The following is a 22,401-nucleotide window of genomic DNA, read 5'->3' on the forward strand; positions in this document are numbered from 1 at the left end:
GCTGTGAGTTGGGGAGGGAGGGGGCGTCTTTACTGGCTGGCATGAGTAGCTGGTGACTTTAGTTCGTCTTGGCCAATACTTGCTGATGCAGGTGACACACTCATTAGGATGTTTGCTTGCGAATCGCCCAGGTGATGAAGGGAAGAGGGTGAAGGCGTTGGCTCAGGCTCCATGCACGTGCCCAAGGTGGTGATGGGGACCTGGGAGGGCTGACGGGGCTCGGCCTGGCACTGCAGCCGCCCCGGGGGCTAGATGAATTCTGGCTTGGACATGACCTGCATTTCGTGCCTGCTGACTCTCTCCCGCTGTCTCACTCTGGAATCCCATGATCTTTGCTTCCTAGAGAAAGAATAAAGCAGACAGGGAAAATAATTATACTTAATGAAAAGGGAAGCAGGAATGTTAAGAAAGAACGGTTATGGAGAATGTGTTAAGGATCAGACACTGCTAAGTGCTTCCTGCATAATACCATTGACCTTCCTTCCCCACCAATCACATCCCTCCTTCCCTCTGGTCAGATCAGAGCCCTGTGAACAGACATCACTGGCCCGGAAGTAGGTACTGCTGTTAGCCCCATTTTTACAGGTGAGTAAACTGAGGTTTGTGGCAGTTCAATAACCTGTCCAAGGTCACAGGTAGCTATGGATCCACAATGCCAGTATTGGAAACTCAGCCCCTGGGATCAAACCCAGCCTTAAAACATTCTATTGTTCTATTTCCTCTGAGCTTCCCTGTCTCCTTCCTGTAGCTTGTGCAGGCAGAGAGCTGAAAACCAGCGAAAGGATCGTAGAGTTGTGGGAGGGGCTCCTGTCAGCTCTGCTGCTCATTATTCCTGTAACCTCAGGAATGTCACTTCACCGGGGGAGCCTTCATATGTTTTTCTGTGATGTGGTACTCATCCTCGGTGTCCTGCTGTGTGTGGAGGCACCTCACCTGGAGATGCTGTGAACGCAAGGGAGGTCTTCTCGGGGGGACCTAATGAAGATGATCGCTGTCGAAGGTGGCGCGCTCCAGGACAGAGAGCAGGGGCCATGGCCCGGGCCTGGGCTGTCACACCAGCGGGACCTTTCTGGCCCTCCTGTGTCAGCTGCCTGCCTGGAGTGCTGGGAGGAGGAAGACACCTGTGGGAGTGGCCGGCGCGCCCCTCACCGGCAGGGGAAGCCCACGTTGCTGCTGAACATGAAGTAGATGAGAGGGTTGATGGCGCTATTCAGGGCGGGCAGGTTCTGAATGATCACAGAGGCGTGGACACGCTCCCGGGTGTCTGGAAGGAGGCTGAAGTTGTCCAACATGTCGAAGAGGAAGTACGGACTCCAACAGCAGATGAAGGCTGGGTGGGGGGAGACAGCCATTAGCACCCCAAGAGGCCACACCCCAGGGGTGTTCCTCAGCACCCGGGATCCCTCAGAAATATTTAAAACTGGTGTGTGAGAGCCTTCATGCCATGTTTACTTAAATGTACACAGAGACGCACATTTTGTTCACCTGCTCGGAAAACCGAGTCACGGCTTTGTTCCTGTCTCCATGGAAGCACACCTGTATTGCTTTGTTTTTGTGGTTGTTACTACATCTGGCAGACTGCTTCACTGCTCCTCCGGTGGAGCTGTGCCCAAGTCTTCAAATAATGAAATCTATTGGTTTATTATGAATTATTTTCTTTCTGTGCCTTTTTTATAGGATCATATATTGATTGTTTACAAATTATGTTAGGTCCATGTATTATGTACACATTTGGTTTCAGGATGGAAAGGGGCATTGTGCAATGTTTGTTCTAGAAAGGGCTGTCTTGGTCTGATTGGGTCGTTGACACTGGCTGGCCCTTTGTGGGCTTCCCTGCTCTCGGACTAAAAGACGTCCCAGGCCGGAGCCCGTGGCCCGTGGTCACAGAGGGCTATGTTGGCGCTGGAATGCACGTATGTGTAAGATATGCTTCCTAATGCCCCATCCAGGAAGTGCGCGTCTGTGCGTCCCTTTGTCTGGGAAGGCGCAGGAGACCGAGGTACTGCAGAGGCCTCTGGGACTGGATTCTGAGCCCTGGTGGGCGGCCTGTGCTTCATCCCGGGGCTGCAGCACTGCTGTTCTGCATCTGGATTCTGCTGGCGGAGTCTCACTGCGTGTGGTCTGTTTGGCATTTTGCTGTTGTGTTTTAAAAGGTGAGATCGACTGTTCTAGTGATTTGACATTCAGCTCACAGGAGGGCTGTGCTCTCAGAGCTCCAGAGGGCCGCAGGAGGGGTCAGGAGGGGTAGTATCTGAGCTACAAAAGCAAGAAATGGCACAAATCCCCCTCCTTCTTGGATATCCTCATTTATTCGTTCGTTCAACAAATATTAACCAAGCACCTAGTGTTGGGGGCGGGGGCCCTGCTTAAGGCCTTGGTGATAGTGTTGTAGGGAACATGAGCAGGACAATCGTCGCTCTCATGGGATTATTACTCCAGCAGATCAACACACATCTTATAACGTCAGATGGAAGTAGCAACATGAAGGAAAAAGAGGCGGGGTGAAGGCTGCAGGAGGGCTATTCAAGACTGGTCAAGAGGCCCTTCTCAGGAGGTGGCTTTGTTGGGGAACAATGATGGGAAGGACTGAGCTGTGCCACCATCTAAGGCAGAGTGTTGCAGGCTGGGAAACAGGGCAGAGTCCTCCAGGTGAGGACAAGGTAACATTCGGAAGAAGTAGCAAGAAGACCAGAGTGACTGCTATTGATGGGGGGCTCAAATATTGGAAAACTTTTAGTTTCAGGTAGTAGCTAATACACTTAGTAATCAATGCATGTGAAAAGCTATTGTTTCAGGAACTGAAGGTATGACCCACCCTGACTCCAGGGGACCCTAAGCAGTTTCACCTTTGTGCCCCAGGAGGACTGCAAGCCATCAGGATGGTATCTGAGCCACTGTGCTCCAGGGAGAGATGCCTACCGCCTAGGACACAGATGAAAGAATGCTGCAGCTTTTATCTGATTGAATTTTTCCCTGAATTCCAAACCTCTTACCTACACTTTTCTTCTCCTTATGAAAAGGGGCTGTTTGAAATGGAATGTAAGATGGTCTGTTAGGGTACAAACCCACCATCTTCTTGCATTGCTGACCATCTGAATAAAGTACCCATAAAGATCCAATCCCTGTCTCTGCCTGTTGGGTCTGGTAGGTGACAGGAAGGACAAATGCTGGCTTTTCTGGTTTCAGTATAGAGTGAGCAAGGAGGAGCATGGTGGGGGTGAGGCTGGAGACTGGGCAGGGGGACCGATCAGCAGCCTTGTAAGACATGGAATGAAGGTTGTGCTTCGGTCCAGCACCGTGGGAAGCCACAGGTGGGTCTGCAAGACAGTGACAGCATCTGGTTTACATTTTGAACAATCACATCTGTAGATACAGAAAGGGCTGTGTGGCAGAGAAGGAACACGAGGAGACCCACGCGGAAGCTGGTGGATGCTGTGGTCAAGGACATTGTTGTAGAGATGGTGAGGAGGGCTGGACTCGAGATCTGTCTTGTAGGGAGAACCTCCATCCCTTGTGCACGGACTAGATATGTGGGGTATGAAAGAAATACAATAATGCCAGATGGATAACCCTTAGATTTGCAGTGTGGGCACAAGATGGTGTCATTTATTGAATTGGAGGCATGGGAGTCCAGAACGAGCCACCCCAGGATGTGCCCCTGTGGTGGCAGGTTGTTCTGAGCTAAAGGCAACTTTAGCCACAGGCTCAAGAGAAACTTCTGCCCTGCTCCCCGCAACCCCCCAACTACCTAGAAGAATTTGAATTAGAGGCATTGCTCATAAGCGTTTATCAGAGGGGTTCCCTTACACATGTATGCATTACATTTGGTTATTTTGTGTTGCTAATCTGCTCATGTCTATTTGATTATTACACCAGCCCGGAGAACCTTGAAGGTAGAGGAAAGTTGGCTCATCCCCGACAGGGACAACACGGGGAAGAATCCCTTTGCAGGGGGCAGAGCCTGCCGAGACATCTGGCTTGCCATGCCGAGTTTGAGAAGCTTGTTGGAAATAACAATTCGAACTCTGGAGTGGAAATAACAGACATCACTTCTAAGCAAAGAAAGTGAAGGAGGAGCCAATCAACTGTTGCTCAGAAGTCAAATGAGATGCAGAGCAATGATTGACATTTGACATTTTGGAGGTTGTGGTGACGCTGATGAGGGTGGTTTTACTGGAGTGATGCTAGCAGAAATAGGCTCCAGGGAACGAGAGGTAAGAAGTGGAGAACTAGTGATAGCAAAGAGTGAGGGGAGGTGGGCCTGTTACAAAGTAGGTCCTTAAGGAGGCTCTTACAGTTCATTTATGTGCGTGCGACCCAGTCAAGGGAAAGCTGTCAGGGGCGGGGGGAGGTCACTGGAGGAACAAAGTTCTCGAGTCTGCAGGAAGGGATGGGATTTGGGCTCAGGAGAACAATGTGGATGTAGAGAGAATCAGTGCCAGTGTATCCCCTGTCAGAGGAGAAAGGACAGAGCCCGTGGTAGAGATTCATCCCATCTGTGCATGTAAGAGAAAGAGAATAACGAGGACATTCTATTCTGCTTAGATGCACTTTCTTAGTGAGATAGGAATCGAGGTCATTAGCTGAGAGGGCCTCAGAAAGAGGCAGTTTTGAAGGTTTGAGGGTAACAAAGAACACAGACTAAACTGACACAGATTAGGTGCTCCAGAAATACCCTTTTTTTTTCCCTTAGATAAGGTAACTTTATGGGTTGTAACAATAGAAAGAAAGGAAACGGGAGGGAGAGAGAAGATTCGGGAGGAATTTATAGTGACCTGGAAAGGAACTGTCCAGGAGAAATGAAACGTCCTCCAGTCTTCCTTTTGCTCGTCCACTTTAGCCCTGGGGGAGAGTGTGTATTAAAGAAAGCAACTGGGCCAGCTGGGTGACGGTGGGCATCCGCTTCAGCAAGTCATCAGATTTTCTCCAAATTCTGCACCCCAGGGCCTTGGTGGACAGCTACACTAATGAAGAGAGAGGTTAGGAAGCAAATGTCATCCTTCGAAGGAGCCACACACAGAGAGACTGACAAGTCCTACACATCCCCCTCCAATTGGACAAGGTCCCTTCTCCCGTGGGCTCTCCACCACCAGGCCCCAGGTACTAGTTTGCTTTCGGAGTGTCCACTCAGTGCTGCCACACAAGGAGGGACGTTGCTCACCAAGAACGATGACCATGCTGTACTTGATGGCCTTGACTTTTGCCTTTGAGAGGAGCCCTCGGTTGTAACTGGTGCACAGCTTCCCATCTGTAGACACAGAAAAGGGAGACAGCAGAGTGTAGAGCTGTTTCTGCCAATGCGAACATCACAAGTTAGTCCCACAGCCTTCGTGGGACCACTCAGATCCTGCTCACCCATGCCCAGGAGGACCTCCCTGGACATTTTCAGAGTAACGATGGCTCTGGGATGGGTGTTGGAAACTGCTCAGTGTGCAGCTTAATAGAGAATGCAAACGTATTGGGCCATCCAGACTCTCTCAAGAGGCTGTCTGGATGCCCTGAGTCGGCTGAGGCTGGGATTAGCCACCTGACTACCCGTCTGGTTGCCCCAGCAACCTCGGGCACAGCCGTTTTCTTAGAATGGTTACCCCAGACTAACTCATTCATCTAACTCAGAAATGCCACTCTTGGCAAAAGCTCAAACCAGGGAGATTAAAAAATAAAAACAGAAACATCCCAGAGCATAAATATAAGAATCCATTAGGAATATCAGCTTGATGGAGGCAAACTTTATTTTCCACTCCTGTATCCTCTGAACTTCGTGTGTAATTAATATTTGTTGGATGAATCCATACAAACCTCTCTCTAGTGGAGAAGTGGTAAAGGACAGGGTGACGGGGATGGGCAGAGCTCAGTGCAATGGCGCTCAGGAGCAGAGAGCTGGCAAACAGGGGGGTGGGGTGGAGATGTTGGGTGCAAGGGCCCCTGGTGCTGTGGAAGAACTTTTACTGTCAGGGCCTCTGCCTGTCAGCCCATGGGGTGCTGCTGTGAACACTGGGGAAGGCGCCCTCTCTCGGCATGCACTCGGCCCTGTCCCGAGCACCCCCCAGTGGGGCAGCACGGAGAGGCTGCCAGCCCACGCACTTCCAGTGGGTTGCCGCTGATTGGGGCTCAGCAGGCATGAGCTCAGTGGTAGCCCAGGCCAACTACTGTGCTCATGGGTCCCCACTCCATTGTTCGGATTTCACGATGAAAATGTGTTTTAATCTCCTTGGGAACTGGTACATTTACCTTTGCACTATTCTGTCCCCTCTCCAGTTCAGTTCAGCCCAAACCAACAAGCCCAGCACATCTGCTAAGAGAGAAGCACTGAACAAAATAGGCTAAAAGACAGTTCTCATTCTCCAGGAACTTTCAATCTGGCGTGAAGGATCACACACGCCCCACAAAGCTGGAGGACATGAGAGAGACAAAAGCCAAGGACAGACAGAGAAGAGCCGCCCCCCAACTTCTATCAGGAATAACAGGGACATGGGGCTTTTTCATGTGTCATGAGCTGAAATACTAATTATAATTCATTTTTTATTTCTTAATGCATACCCTGTAAGACCACTCCTAGACCTTCAAATTATTCTGTGCGTTTCTCGGAGCTGTGAAACTTCCGTGGTAGAAGCTTCAGAAGCATTTACAGCGGTGGTTCTCAACTGGGAGCAATATTGCCCCTGGAGGTTATTTTGACAATGTCTGGACACATTTTCATTTGTCACGTGGGGGAGAGGTTACTACTGGCATCTAGTAGGTAGGAGCCAAGAATTCTGCTAAACATCCTTCAATGCACAGAACAGCCCTCCCCGCAACACGCTCACACAGAGAGTTATCCGGTCCAAAACCCCGATAGTGTGAAGGTTGCAAAACCCTGGTTGCTATGGTGGTGTCTTGGGAAAGATACAGGCTTCAGAGTGTGACCTGAATGCATTCCCAGCTATACTAATTACGGACTGTGAAACTATATGCGAACTGCCTAATGTTCCCAGCCTCGGTCTCCCAATTTTAAAAATGAGATGTGAAACACCAAATTCACAGTTATTTTGAGGATTGAAATAAAATAATGTCGTCAAGATGTCAAGCCCCATGCTGAGCATGTCAATTCCCTTGTTAGTTGGGATGAATGAGGTTTTAGCTATTTTGGGAATATGAGCTGCCTTTATGGAAGTGAACAGAAGGTATTACAACATTTAGACAGATTATTATACACTGTTGTTATCTGTGTATAGGAATTATATTACATCCAAAAATTATCAGGGGTATTAGACCTACCAGAGGCAAGTAAAAAAGATAGCAGACCAAATTGTATCCTTGCAAAGGATCCTCATTTGCTGGAGTATCAGCTGACTCCTGAACTGAACGGCTCTAAAGACTTGGTTTTTCAGAAAAGTTCTCCAGAATGACACTTGTGCTCTGAATTCTGCTTAAAACGGAAACTTTCAGTCCTTCTCACAGGGCAACGCGCGACAATGAAATCAATTCCTTGCCCTTCCACCTCCCAACGAGATCAGCGAAAAGCATCTTTAATCTGACCACTCTAGGAAATGCAAAGCCTCCCTCTCCCAAAGAAGCTTCTTCAGAGACAGCCGGGCTACAAAATGCCGGTAATTCTCCTTTATTGGGAGATAAAAGGATTAATTCCACCCCGGCCCTGGGGCGAGCTGGAGTGGAAAGCAGTTAAATTCAGTTGTCATTGTGCATTAATGGCTGGAGGAGCCTACAAGCAGCAGGTCCATTAGATTCAGCAAACTGCCTTAGGCTGTTTTAGTCCAAGTGTGAGTCCCGAGGGGGCCCAGGCTGGAAATTAGTCTCCAAGTGGCCAGTGCCTGCTCCTCACCTTCCCCAGCTTGGTGCAGACACTGGGAATCCATTTTTCTGGGCGGAACCCTGGAAGTGAGGGCTGGCGGGAAACAGCTGTTATCCTGGCATTTTAAAATGAGGCAGAATTTGTTCGTGAACCATCTGTGGACTATAATGAGTGCAGGTGACTTGTTTGTTAACAGGGAAGTCTACCTAGTAATATTTTAGAATAAATATTTTTCATATGTTAGGAACTTTACATACCTCAGGATAATTCAAAAAAATTAAACATTTTTAGAAGGTATGTCTGATTTCTAAAATTTTTTTAACTTGATTTTTTGATTTCTGATCTTTGATGGCCTCTTTACCTATAAATATAACCTGCATGTTATATATTTTTTAGCACATTATATCTCATCTGGTTAACTGTAGAATTTTGACCATTTCCTCCCCTTGGGTTTTTTTGTTTTTAACCTTCTGGCAAACCAGTGGTCACAGCTACTATGAGAAGGTATGACCTAACTCACCTCACTCACCTAACTCACAGCCTTTTCTATTCCTCAGCTCCTCAGCTCAGGCAGAACTGAGACCCCTGATAGCCCTAAAATCATTGTGGCAGGAACAGGGTAGCTTTCATCAAATCCTTTCCTTTTCCCTTGGGCACACAAGTAAACTACATTTCCCAGCTCTCCTTTCAGCAGGGTGTAGTCACATGACTAAGATCTGCTTATGGTAACATGGAAAGAACCCTCATATACCAGACCCAGGCCTAGCTTAAACAAACCGCCTGGGCAATCCTCCACTCTCTCTTGTCCCCACTCCGCTGGCGGGATGTTGATGCCGAGGGACATCTTAGTGGCCTTCTGTTCTGGGTGGCAGAATATTCATCTGCTTGAGTCTTTGAAAAACTGTGCAACAGTACCCTTCCCTTTGACCTTTGTTAGCACTTGGACATCAACGGAGCAAAAAACAAACTTCTGTGAAGGCTACTGTATTTGGGGTTTCTCTGTTGTAGCTGCTGGTGTTTCCTTAACGAAAGCAGAAACTGGTTCCTCATGGGAAGTGCTGTCACCACAAGCACCTAATACTTGTGGCAGTGGTCTAGTGGGCTGGCCGCGGTGGCCAGAAACCTGAGGTTGGAAGCTGGTACACCAGGGATCCCTTTGGTGGGGGCGTCGCACATGATGCCTGGGAAGGCAGGTTGTGTGTCTCCTGAGCCCCAAACCCCAAGGACAAGGTTGGTGCAGCAGTCCGTGCTCGGCACCAGAGAAACGAAACCCGTAGGAAATACACAGGGAGAGGTCTCAGGGTCGCAGGTGCAGGGCGGCAGAAGCGAGGGCTGCTTGAGTGCGGCTGGGAGGGTACGTGAGTGTCTCACATGAGCTGGACAGCAGTTGGAACATTCCACCTAAAATGTCATAGGGTGCGCTTGAGTGTGATAGTGTCATGTTACAGAATCCCATGCTTCTGATTTTGTGATAAAAAAGGGGCATTGCTTGTGCTGGGCCCTGTGTATATAATGGCAATGAAGCTGGCCCTGGTCCACAAGTTAAGCCATGACATTGTGAGGTTGTGACCAGCAAAGATACATTATGAGTCATTCCCGAGACAAAGAGCAGACTGGGGACGTAGCCTCTCACCTGCTTCTGATGGCCTCAGGCAAGCAGAAAGGGCCAGGGTAAGGGAGCACAGGCCAAGTCAGACCTGAGGGTGGTGGTGATAAAGACTATGGTTCCCCAGACAGGAAACTGACGGGAAGCAAGTAGACCAGAAGCCTACTAAGCTTTTGAAAATAATATTGCCAAATAAACCGTGATCTTTATATCTTTGTCAACACAGAAACATCAGACTTTAAAATTGTTATTAATCCTGTGGGTAGAAAAGTATATCTAACTAAGATTTGAATGAGTTCTTTTCTGATTATCAGTGAGGTTGAAAATCTTATTTTGGGCCATTGCTCTTTTCCTTTCTGTAAGATGCCTGTGTCTGGCTCATTTTTTCCTATTTAGCTTTCAATTTTTTTCTTTATTCATTTTTAGGTATTCTAAAAAATTCTGAATAATAATGTTTTCCCAGGTAATACGTTACACAAATTTCTCCCCCTTTGTGGTCTGACTTTTTAAATACTAACAGAGTCAAATTTATCCATCATTCCTTTTGTGGCTTCATGTACCTTGTACCTTGTTTAAGAAACTCTTCCTTACTCCAGTATCATAAAGGTATCACCTTTTTTTTGTTTTACAAGTTTTAAAAGTCATGTATTTCATATTTAAGTCTCGAATTGACCTGGAATTTGTTTTGCCTATGAATTGAGGTGAAAGTCCGATTTCATTCCGTTCCTATGATCTTCTGACGTCTATGGAGTTCTGGTCTCTGTGTTGGTCTGTCTGCCTTGGGGCTGTTTTATTTTCTAGTTGCCTGTGGTATTGTGTCAATACCACATCCTATTAATCACTCTGACTTTAGGATAAATCTTAATATTTAGTACAGTAAACCTCTCTATCCAGCTCTACTTCACCAGGGGTGCCCTAGCGATTCTTGGCTCCTGAAATTTCCAGGTATCTTTCAAAACTGGTTTGTCAAGCTCAATAAAATGTCCCATTTCAATTTTGATCGGAACTGTAGATTAAGTGGGGACCTGACATGTTTATGCTATTGAGTCTTACTATCAATGAACGTTTTGTAAGAGTCATTTATTTATGTCTTTATATCTTTTCCACGGTGTTTTTTATGTCTTTTGCTAAATGTAGTTGTCTGCAGAGAAGCCATTTTACCCACACGCACCGATGAAAAAAGGTGCTTGGGGCTGGTCATTGGGCTTGTCTTTTTTTATTTTGGATTTTTTTTTTTTTTTCAGAGAGAAAGAGAGGCAGAAAAACATGGATGTGAGAGAGAAACATCAATTGGCTGCTCTCCATACGTGCCCCAGCTGGGGACTGAACCCACAACCCAGGCATGTGCCCTGACTGGGAATCAAACTGGCGACCTTTCGTTTTGTGTGACGACGCCCACCCCACTAAGCCACTCCGGCGGGGGCAATGGGCATATCTTAAGCTCATTCAGCTAGAAGTCAGTAGGACCCAAACCCAGTTCCTATTCCAAAGCTCTTCTCTCCACCTCATTCTACTTCATTTAACATGCAATTTGGATACAGCGAGAATCATGTCATGGCTTCCAAGTCATAATGGCCAGATACAGTTATATCCAGATGTTACACTTTGTCCCTTCCCTGGGTGTGGCTCCCTCACCTCCTGCCCCCATGCACTAAACCCTCTATTCCGCAGGAGCAGACAGATACCCTGGGCGTTCAGAACATGCCGGCTCCTGAAAGATAGCAACACACAAGCTTGGAAACCTCCTCTTCCTACCTCTTGTCCTCCACGCTTATTTGTGGGAAAGTCTTCCGATCATTTATTAGTTATTTCTTTCTCTCTGACAGCCTTTCAGAGGGAGAAACTAGACACGTTTGCCAGTGAGAAGAGTGGTTGTCAAACTAATGACGACTTGAATTTTGCAGCCCGTGTTTACAAAGTGAGCTTCTGTTCACACTGCTTATGGCTGACGTCCCTGTTGCCGAGCCGTCCTCCTGGCGTGCTAACGCCACTGGGGAGCCCGACTCCCAGCCAACACCAGAGCTGCTTGGCTGTGATGCCAGATAGGAAGTGAAGCGTGTTCCATTTGTGAATAAGATACAGAGAGTATACGGGCTTCTCAGACTACCATCTGCTCTGCACTCCAGCAGGGGCGTCGCTGATGGTGACAGGAAGATATGGACAACAGAAATATAGGTAGAAGGGAGACACACATTTGTGTTAAAGAGTGAAAACGGACGGTCTCCCCTTCCACCTTTGGGAAGGGGGAATGGTGTACTGTGTGCCAGTGGGGAAACTGGCCTCCACGTGGCTTTGCACTACTTCAGACCCGTGACGATGGGGGACCCAACAGCACAGGGGCAGGAAAATCTAGTGGCAGGGCCAGGGGGACACTGGGGAGGAACCAGGGTCCTGCCACACTGACGAAAGGTCTGCCGAGAATGGGGTGCGGGTGGTGGGAGATACCCTGGGTGGTGGGGTAGTGGATACAGCATGGAAATGTGATGCCTCACACCTCCAGCAGCATTTGCTCTATTCATCCACTGGGGCTGAAGGAAAATGAGGTGGGTTCCACCGTGGTCCTTTGGACCGAGAGCAGGGGGATCAAAGAGCTGTAGGTGAGACAGTGAGGGTGAAAGCACAGAGCGACGGGCAGGGAGGGACACACCACCCCCCTGGAACTGGCACAGGACAGGGATTTAAACCAACCTGATCCCAGTCTGAAAGAACAGGAAGACCTCAGCCCACCTAAGAAATATCAGGCCCTGCACCTGTCTTTATCTGACATTGGATGGATGTGCTCATCCATCTTTATTTTTTTAGACAAATATTCTTACTTTTGGCTAGAGCCACTCACAATGAATAAAATAAATGCACTTGTATTTATCCTCTCGGACTGTTCTTGCTGTTCGAGAAAAACCAGGGCGCAGAGACCAGACAAGCAGGAGGTTCTTCACAGCTGGGCTATTTCCCAGCAGCCCTGTGTTGGCACAGCGTGCCAGGCTTGAAGTCCCCCAGCCTTCCCCCAGTTCCCAGGGAGGCCAGGTGGAGCAGGCAGGGCTGCCTGGGGCAGCCTTCAGGAGTCCCATCTGCCCGCTGGGCCCTAACATATCCAGAGCCCAAGCTCACATTTGGGTTACTCCCGGGACTCAGTGTGAGAGCCAGGTGCTGGTGACTGTGTCTCCTGCTGGACCAGAGGTTGTCAACCCTGGTTGTACAACAAGAGCATCTCAAGAGCTTTTCCAAAGTAAGGATGCCCAGACCACACACCAGGTGGAGTGAATCAGGATCGCTCTGGCAGTGGGGTCTGGATATCGTGTCTCGGAAAAGCTTCCCGACAATGCTCTTGTGCAGCGGGGGCTGAGACCCAGGGCACGAGACTGGAAGCTTCCTGTAGGAGGAACCAGGCTGTTTATTCAGTGGGCATAAACTGGAGAAGCAGGGCAGACCTCCAGGTGCTAGTGCATGCCGCCTAGCTGTTCTGGGTTCGGTTTTACTGAATGGACTTGGGGACCTTTAGTGGCCATCTCAGGCTCGGTCTGGTGGCAACTGGTGTATGGGGAGGGGAAGCACAGAACGTGCTTCAACTGGCTTGGGGTCCCAGATCTTTCTGTGGACTGATGGCAGCGAACTTAGCCCAATACGAATGTCTACTCGGGTGTTTTGGTGAATGATCGGTGTTTTCTTGGACAGGCCTCTCTTCATCCCAGCATCCTCCTCAGGCCCAGGCCTGAGAGACTGGGGCGGCCATGGACTCTGGTTCAAAGGCTGCTTAGCAGGACCCTGTGCTGGCACAGCGTGACCAGGCTTGAAGTCCCCCGTCCTTCCCCCAGTTCCCAGGGAGGTCAGGTGGAGAAGACAAGGCTGCCTGGGGCAGCCTTCAGGGGTCCCATCTGCCCGCTGGGCCCTGACGTAATGGTGCATATCCAGAGCCCAAGCTCATGTTTGCTGGGGAAAACCTCTGCAGAGGCAAAATGAGCCAAGAGCTGGGTGATTCAGATAAGAGATTTACCTGAGCAGTTGGAAATCACCGTCTCGTGGGCCTTGCTTTTTGTCCAAATGGTTCGGATCACAATGGCATAGATGACGCTGTGGAAAGGAGCACAGGTAACGTGAACGTGGTTGGTGGATCCCCATCGGGAAGACACAGAGAGAAGACCACTCCCACTCTCTGAGCATGAGGTAGGGAGGAGGGGTCGCTCTGTATTTGCGGATCACAGAATCACAGCAGGTGGACACTGAAAGCCCCCTGAAAGCAGCTCCTTCTTTTTTAAGCCAGAGGCTAAGACTGGTTGAGTTAAATTTCTGTAAGATGGCCCCAGTGGTTAGAGGTATCGCTGAGATTAGAACCCAGACACAGGGTTTAGGGTCAGAAAGATTTAGATTTGTAACCGGCTCTACTACTTGCTGGTTGTATGACCTTGAATTTACAGTCTTTACTATGGCCCCATAATTTTGGCCTCTGGGGGGCAGGCATTTATGTGGTCCTCTCCTGTTGCGTGTGACGGGGCCCATGACTCGATTCCAATCCATGCATTGGGATGAAGGTGATCAGCTGTGCGTGATTACATAAGAGTGTAGCATCTGCCTTGCTAGTGTCTGTTTCCATCACCGGCTTTGAAGGATCGATTAATTTCCTGGGGCTGCAGGATCATAAGTCCTACAGTCCCAGCAAATTAATTCTGCCAAGAACCCATGAGGGATGGGGAAAAGATCCTTCTCCAGGTGAGCCTCTGATGGGCACCCCGGGCCTGGCCGACACCTTAATCATCACCTTGCCTCAGCAGATGACCCAGAGAAGCCGTGTACAGATTCCTGATGCACAAGTACTGTGAGATAATAAAGTATGTTGTTCTAAATCACCAGGTCCATGATCATTCGTTATCAAGCAAGAGATAACGAATACACGGAGTGATACAGGCTGAATGTCTGTGTCCCTTCAAAACTCATGTTGAAATCCTAATGCCCAGGGTGATGGTGTTTGGGGGTGGGGTCTTTGTGAGGTGCTTTGTGAGGTGCCCCCACCTTTGTGAGGTGGGGCCCTCAGGACTGGGATTAGTGGCCTTGTGAAAGGGACCCTGGGGAGCATTCTCACCCCACAACGACACGGAGAAATCTGCAGCCTGGAGGAGGGCCCTCACTGAGCCCTGGTGGCAGCCTGGTTGCAGGCCTCCAGCCTCCAGAACCGGAAGTGAGAGGCACTTTGTCGTGTATAGTCTGTGTGCCTTGTCGTAGCCACGCGAATGAACAAAGACAGCGGGCCCCAGTTGAGACTGTAAAGTGGAATTAAAAATACAAACCTCTGGAGAGTTTTTAGGGATCAACTGTGACATCATTTAAAGTGCCAATCACAGTGCTTCAAAATTAGCAGAGACCCAGTGAATGTCAGTTCTGTCCCTCTTTCTTCCCCGTTTTTCACGTAATGTCACATCTACTCTCATGAGATATAATCTGCCTAGCAGGAAATCAATGTGTTAATGATTCAAAAGCATCAGCAAATTTTGTATCCTGTGTTCCCTTTGATAAATATAAAAATTAACACCTTCTTTCATGTTATTTGACATTTCAAATACATTGAGTATCTTGACTAAAAACTTGGAGAGAAAGCACTACTTTATTTTTTTAAAGGTTTTGTTTATTTACTTACTTTTTAGAGAGAGGGGAAGGGATGGAGAAAGAGAGGGAAAGAAACATCGATGTGAGAGAGAAATATCGATTGGTTGTTCTCAAAGGCGTCCCAACCAGGGACCAAACCTGCAACCCAGATATGTACCCTCACCGGGAAGCAAACCAGCAACCTTTTGCTCTGTGGGATGATGCCCAACCGAGTCACACCAGTCAGGGCAGCACCGATTTAGTTTAAAACCACACCAACTTCCCTCTTGAGAATCACTGGTTAAAAAAAAAAAATCCGAGCTCCAGTTTGCAGCCACTGACAAAGCACTAATTGTTTTTAATGAATTTTAGAATATAACTTAATTAATGACTGTTAAAATGCTCTGCTTCTTAATGCTTTTCCTGTCTCGTTCAGCTAACTCCTCCGAGTGCTCCAAGGAAGCTTGAGGCCTTTGTGGAACATACCCCCTTCTTTTCATACACCTGCCCAGGGATTTTTGTATGTCTACAGTAAAGAAGAAAATGAGAAAGAAAATTACTAATGAGTCTACTCTTTGCTTTGAGTATTTGTTAGAGCAGGGAAACTTGTCCCCAGGTAAAGGATATAAAAGGCATTTGTATTTCAAGTGCCTTGAAGTGCTGTGTGTTATAATTGCAAGCCCAGTACTTCATTGATCAATAATTCAAGTATTTATGGACCATTGACCACATGCATGAGGGAGATTAAGAACAGTCTTCTGTGTTAGGGGTTTGGGTCTAAGTCACCCCGGCCTCATCTTTAAAGGACCAAGCAAGTAGAAAGCCTGTGCCAACCTTATTACTAGCCCGGAAAATGCCCAGTAAGTAGGGCACCCTTTAATTTGTGGCCTGAATCAGGCCACATCTCAGAGTGTAACAGTCACGTACCAGAGACCTATGAATTATTTGTCTCCTCTTTCTTCTTCATTTCTTTCTTCTACTTAATCAGCAGGTTCCGTGGATTGCTCCTTCAAAACGTCTCTGCTGTCTATCCCTTCCTCTCCATTCCTGTTCTTCAGGACCCTTACAATCTCTTTTTGTCTATGTTGATGAGCTTTTATTGTGATACAGTAAATATAACACGAAATTGACCATTTTAACCGTTTCCATGTATAAGGTCCTGGGGCACTGAGCACATTTACACTGTTGTGTGACCGTCACCACCGGGCACTGCCAGAACATTGTCATCATTCCAGACGGAAACTCTGTATCCATTAAACACAAAAATAGGGAAAGCTTCATGGATGTATGTGTCATTCTTACCCAGAGGCCATACTAATCCCGGCATCACTCCAATGCTAGCGCACTTGCTGCTGAAGTGAGCGCCCCTTATGACCTCTTGCCTGATTATTGCCATAATCTTCTGAGGCCCCTGCTCTGCTACCATCTGGAAACCTCAGAGCCAATGCGCCGGGTGGAGAGCCATGCCCTGGCCTCAGGGCCCGCCAGTCCCTCCACTTCTCTACAAGAGAATGATATCCAGTCTCTTCTGCAGGGCACCCAAAGCCTCCTCTAGTCTTCCTCAGCCTCCCTCCCCTTGACCATTAGCATCCTGCCTGTATGACAGACTGTATGTACTTACAAAGGAGCCGATGCTATGAACATATAATGGAGGGTGACATGCGAATAAACGATAGGGGCCCTGACTTGTTCTGGGGTTCAGGGTCATCTTCCCAGAAGAGGGGAACTCTCAGCTAAGATCTGACAGAGAAACTGGTGTTTCAAATGCAGAGAAGGGTGATCATCCCATAGAGGGAACAGCATGTGCAAAGGCTCAGAGGCAGGAGGGAGCATGGCCCATGGGAAGAACTTAGAGAAAGCCAGTGTGGGCGAAGACTATGTGCAGGCGGTTTGTGTGACCCTAGGTGGGGGTGGCCTTGCGCACGGGGTTTGAGGCTTTGAACTTTATTCTGAAACAATGGAAATTTCCTGATGGGTGTTGATCAGGAAGGTGAAATGATTGATTAACATGGCTTTCAAAGATCAGACAGTTTTTGGTATGGATACATTGTTTCTATATAGGTATAGATGTCAGTATCTGAACTGAACAGTTCTGGGAAAGTATACAAAAAATTCTTAACAGCACTACCTCTGAGGAACAGGACAAGGGTGGGGGGAGTGGGAGGAATATTTTTATTTTTCATTTCATACTCTTTTGTATGCTTAGCAATTTTCCAAACAAAGTGATGGCTCTGGCTGTCGTATGGAATAGAAACTTAAAGGGGTAAGAGCAGATAGGAAGCTATTGCACTAGACAGAATGAAAGATGGTAATAACCCTGGGAGTATATACCGAATCAATCGTCCTTGAATTTTATTCCATCTCTTAGTGAAATGACTACTGTGGTGTGGCCTAATGATAGAGAGGACAGAATACGCTCCAGAAGCAGCTGAAGCCATGTGGTGCAGGCATCCTCAGATGGGAACAGAGTCCTGTGCCTCGCCTCTCGCCCCAGTGCCCACATAGGGGGCAGGCAGTGGGGTGGCAGCCAGCGTGGAGCCCTGCTCTGCACTTGTCCCTCTGCAAAGTGCCTGACACCTTGTGTCATCAACTCTGTTGGTTAACACGGGGCTGGGCGCCAGATGGTAACTACTTCCTCCATATTGATTTTGGTTTTTGTTCCCTACAAGTTCTTATTTTATGATTTTTATGATTTTGTATGTGATCAAAGGGAAGGAGAGTTTATTGTCCCCATTGTATGGATGCCAAGGCTGAAGTCCCATGACTAGGAAGTCTCAGAGACCAGAGTCCAATCCAGGTCTGCTGGCCACCGAAGCTCTCACAATGACATTACATGACAACAGCAGCGATTTGCTCACTACAACAGTCGACCAGTAATCGTGCCAAGCCCTTTACGGAAATGCTCTCATTTACTCTCTCCAGATACTTTACAGGGTTGGCCATAGCATTACTGCCGTTTTCTAGCGGGAAGGCTTTGGGTTTGAGAGCTTCCATGACCTGTCTGAGTGCACACAGCTGGCAGACAGCAGAGTGGGGCCACAGTCTGGGGCCCCTGGCTGCAGAGTCTTGTTCACCAGCAGGGGACACTGTCTCTCAGCAGGGGAGGTGCGCAGGCCCCTTTGTGGGCTGTGTTTGGGCTACACGTGCTATTGAATCTATGGTTCTCATTACTCCCTGAATGCTTTCTTTGATCTCAAGATCAGGCTAGCACCCCCTGCTCGGGTCCCCTGGGACTCTCTTGTACACTGCAATAACACTCAGCACCCTAGGTAATGACTCCTCTCTTAGTTGGCAGCCCCTGTGTCATACAAGAAGTTTCCTGGACTCGGACACTATGTATGTCTGGTCACTTCTGTCATCCCCTTGCCCAGCCCCACATCTGGCAGAAGGCTGGTGCCCTACAGGTATTTCTAGAAATAATGAGTGAATGGGCAGAGACGTAAAAGTAACAGCATATAAGAAGTCACCTCCTTCACTGATGTGGGGGGTCGCCACCCTCCTTGGTCTTGGACCCCATGCCCATGGCTGTGCTGGCCAGACCCCTGGCCCCCCTTTTTCCACCAATGGCCTTGTACTCCACTGGGCTGTAACCACCGCGGCATGGGGCTTTCCCAGTCTGAGCCCTGTTCCCTGAGCAAAATAAATGGATTTGTTTCATATAACACCAATCAGTGCTCCGTGACAAACAGGCCTTTTTCTACTTACTCCTTCGCAATTATCGGCCATGGATCTTTTCTGCTTCTACCTTGATCTCACAGAGACAAAAATGATAGGGGAGTGAGAAATCAGCTAGGTATCAAGAAAATAACCACAGCTAAAGCCAAGTAATTACACCAAGGGCTAATAACCACCCCCAGCGACGGTGAGACAGTTATGACAAGTGACTTTGGAAACAGCAGAAGCTGTGTTAACTCAGAAAAACATCGTACGGCCTTTGCTGTCGGTCACTGTGACTCCAAGTCCCGGAGCTGAATCCACTGATGACAGAACAGTGAAGTCTTTTTCTGTCCACCATCTCCTCACCAGTTTGCCGCGGACAATGCGGCTCCCTCCCTCCCTCCTCTCTCCTGCCTTTCTTTCCCCTCCCTTCTTCCCATCACTTGTATATCTGGAGGATCTACCACAGGCCAGAAGTGGGTCTGGGCACTAAATGGCCCATCATGTCCCTGTCAAGGGGGTGTGTGTGTACCAGTGGTGTGACTCCGGGGTCCTGCGACAGGAGCGGTGTGTCTGTCAGGCCTGTGTTGTTTATTCAACCCGACATGAACAAAGTGTCCCCGTGTGTTGGATTTGGAACCCAGACATTAAGAGACACCAGTTCTTGTACTCAGGAGCTATGGGCACACAGCAGGCGGTGACGACACTAGCTCAAAGCCTTCACAGTGACATGACAAGCTGAGGGTGGAGGTGAGCGGGTTAACCCGAAGCAGGATGTGGCCTCAGTTGGCAGGGACAGCTCCACACCCAGTGGCGTTTGATGTCAGAGCCGAAGAAGGGGGACTAGCCTGTCGGAAGCAAGGCCGGTGAGTTTGGAGGAGGTTCAGGCAGAGGGCAGATATGCAGAGAGGCTCGGGGCGACAGGAGTTGGGGGGGCACCCGGGAACGACAGATTATCTGTGGTGGCTGGAGGACTCGGGGCAAGGGGAGCGTGTCCCCAGCACCCCCTGGAACAGCCAGGAATCTTTGTGAGAGACAGCAGTCTCGTCCTAGCAGATGCCGATGTATATAAACCTACAGTAATTAAAACAATGCAGCGCTAGGGGCAGGAGAGCCGCTACTTCAGTTGTTTGTGTGTCCTCTCCTTCATTATGTCAACCGCTCTTAACTAAAAATTTTAAAAATACATGTTCAAAATTAGGCAGAAAATGGCAAACAGGGAAATATTTACAACACATAACAAAGGTGATTGTATAAGATATATCGCTAAAGGTGGAGCACACAGAAAATAAAAACAAAGTGAAGAGGATAAAAGTTCAGAAACAGAGTATTTATAATATAAATATCTATGATAGAATTGCCACTTCATACTATAGAGAAAAGATAGATTATTCAGTACGTGGTGTTGGGACAAATAATATAAATATGCACATGATAGAATCGCCACTTGATACCACAGAGAAAAGGCAGATTATCCCATAAGTGGTGTGGGGGCAAAGGGCCTGGCACTATGCAACAGAGTTAACAGACCTCTACTTCATCTCTACGCTATGCAACAGAGTTAACACATTTCTACTTCATCTCTACACTATGCAACAGAGTTAACAGATTTCTACTTCATCTCTGCACTATGCAACAGAGTTAACAGACCTCTACTTCATCTCTGCACTATGCAACAGAGTTAACACATTTCTACTTCATCTCTACACTATGCAACAGAGTTAACACATTTCTACTTCATCTCTGCACTATGCAACAGAGTTAACAGATTTCTACTTCGTCTCTGACATCAAAGGTAATTGTCATTGGTACAATTGGCAAGTCAAATCAAATGTACTTTTTAAAGTGATATTTTTAATGTGCTTCCAACACTAAGATAATTTTCAAATAATTCATATAATAAATCATAAAAGGTTAAATCAAAGCATAGATAAGTATGTGGAAGGGGGAATTCCCTGAAAAAGAAATGAAATGATAAAATGGAAACAGAAGCACGAGTAGATGTGAATACACTAAGCACTTCTAAACCTCTTTCATCTCAGGGCTCACATAAACGAATTACCAAAATTCTGTGACACGCCAAAAAACATATTCTGCTTTTTGCTGATCTGACCATAAAAAATAGGTATAATTTTGATTCATTCACACCAGCTGACTATTGTTGTGCTGGCCGTTGTCACTTTTTTCTTTGACAATCTGAGGGAAAAGAGGTCAGTGCCCCCGACTACACAGTCAGGTAGGGCAGGCTTTACAAATTCTTCCAGCGCACCTGTTGAAAGTTGCTTCACTAAAGTTTAAAATGTCTACATCCTACACAAAAGCCACATTCATTTCATTCATATGTTCACATGTTCTTATACAAAGTTTTGCAAAGTGCTTTTCTCTGATTCTTTTAACATTTTATTTGAATTTCTCATTTCCAACTTTGGTTATTCACGCTTCCTCTGCTTTTCTTAATTATGTCAGTCTTATGAACTGAAAGCAAAATAAAACCATATTCAACACAAAAAGGCAAAAGACAAATTAGGGAAATATTCTCAACACATAAAAACAGGAAGAGTTTATTATGTAAAAAAGAATATCTTTAGTTAAGAGGAAATAAAATAAAATAGAGAAATAATGGGTAAAAGAATATCAACTGGTAATTTATTTAAAAAACAAAAGTGGTAAATGTATAAAATGTGTTTGGTTTCAATGAAAATATGCAAATTAAAACAACCATATCTATATTTGCCTATGAATTTGGTAAGATATGTGTATATACACACAACATATACAATCCATGAGGGACAGTGAAGCACGAGACACGGTTAGTAAAGTGAGTGATACCCTCGTTTGAGTGTTGCCTACTCAGGCTCAGGATGGAGAGTTTCATGTTATCTAAAAGAACCACAAGCAACAGAATCAAGCAAAGGGAGCCAGAGTGTGGTCAGGGAAGAAAGAGTTGAACTTCAGTTCTGAGAGAGAGAAAATTGTAGCACCTTCTCCCAGGGATCAGTTGGAAAATTCGCTCTGAGCCTGGTCTTGTTTCAAGAAGGGCTGAGGAGGGGGCCATACGGCACCCCCATCCTCCCACCCCACCAGAGGAGACTGACCACAGAAGAGTGAAGGTCATGACTGAGCAGACAGGAAATGCTTCCGAGAAGCTCAAGGGTAGAGGGAGGCCACTCAGAGTATTTGCGGTTCAGCCTGGGCTGGAAGCAAGGAACAGGATTTAAGACGGTCTTTGCTTGATGAGGGCTTAGGGGGGCCCACTTTAGAAATCACCCTTCTAATCATCAAGTTCTGCTTTACTCTTTCCAAGGACAGCACAAAACCACACAAGCTGGGCTGTCAGCAAGTCTGAGGAGCCGTCCGGGGGGGAAGAAGTAGCTGAAATTAATGGGGACACTTCAGAGAGTAAAAGACCTGCAGGCCACATCCGGCTGGACAGCACCGTGGGAGCCATGTGGTCCATGCACGTATCCCCCCAGCTGAGCAAGGGTTTTGACTGATTTCAGAAGCTGATAGGAAATCAATCAGGAGAGAGGCAAGGACCTGCCCTGCCACCGAAATCGATCAGTCAGCTGCCTCCTTCCAGACACATCCTTGCGGCTGGGACAAGCTTCTCTCCTCACCCTCGTGCCCCTTCTGGCGTTGCTATAACTTCCCTTTGACTGGTTGTCTGCATAACCTTCATCTCTCCTCCAAGATTCCTCCCAAAGTCAGCGTGGTGGAGAGGAGCACAGGAAGTTGAGGAACTGCAGATGTTAATTTATTGACTGAGCAGAGA

At 47.6% G+C, this 22,401-nt stretch overlaps 1 protein-coding gene across 1 annotated transcript in view; it reads right to left on the reverse strand.

Annotated features, from left to right (window-relative positions):
• Positions 1–208: 208 nt before the first annotated feature.
• NPSR1 (neuropeptide S receptor 1) overlaps positions 209–22,401 on the reverse strand; it is a 99,007-nt gene continuing 76,814 nt past the window's right edge. The window contains exons 6-9 of the mRNA XM_024563065.2: positions 13,390–13,466; positions 5,162–5,248; positions 1,150–1,330; positions 209–339 (exon numbers count right to left, since the gene is read on the reverse strand). Coding sequence (XP_024418833.2) covers positions 249–339; positions 1,150–1,330; positions 5,162–5,248; positions 13,390–13,466 — 436 coding nt within the window. The 3' untranslated portion in view covers positions 209–248. The remainder of the gene's footprint in view (positions 340–1,149; positions 1,331–5,161; positions 5,249–13,389; positions 13,467–22,401) is intronic.

Source organism: Desmodus rotundus, chromosome 6, assembly GCF_022682495.2.
Source record: "Desmodus rotundus isolate HL8 chromosome 6, HLdesRot8A.1, whole genome shotgun sequence".
Lineage (NCBI taxonomy): Eukaryota > Metazoa > Chordata > Mammalia > Chiroptera > Phyllostomidae > Desmodus > Desmodus rotundus.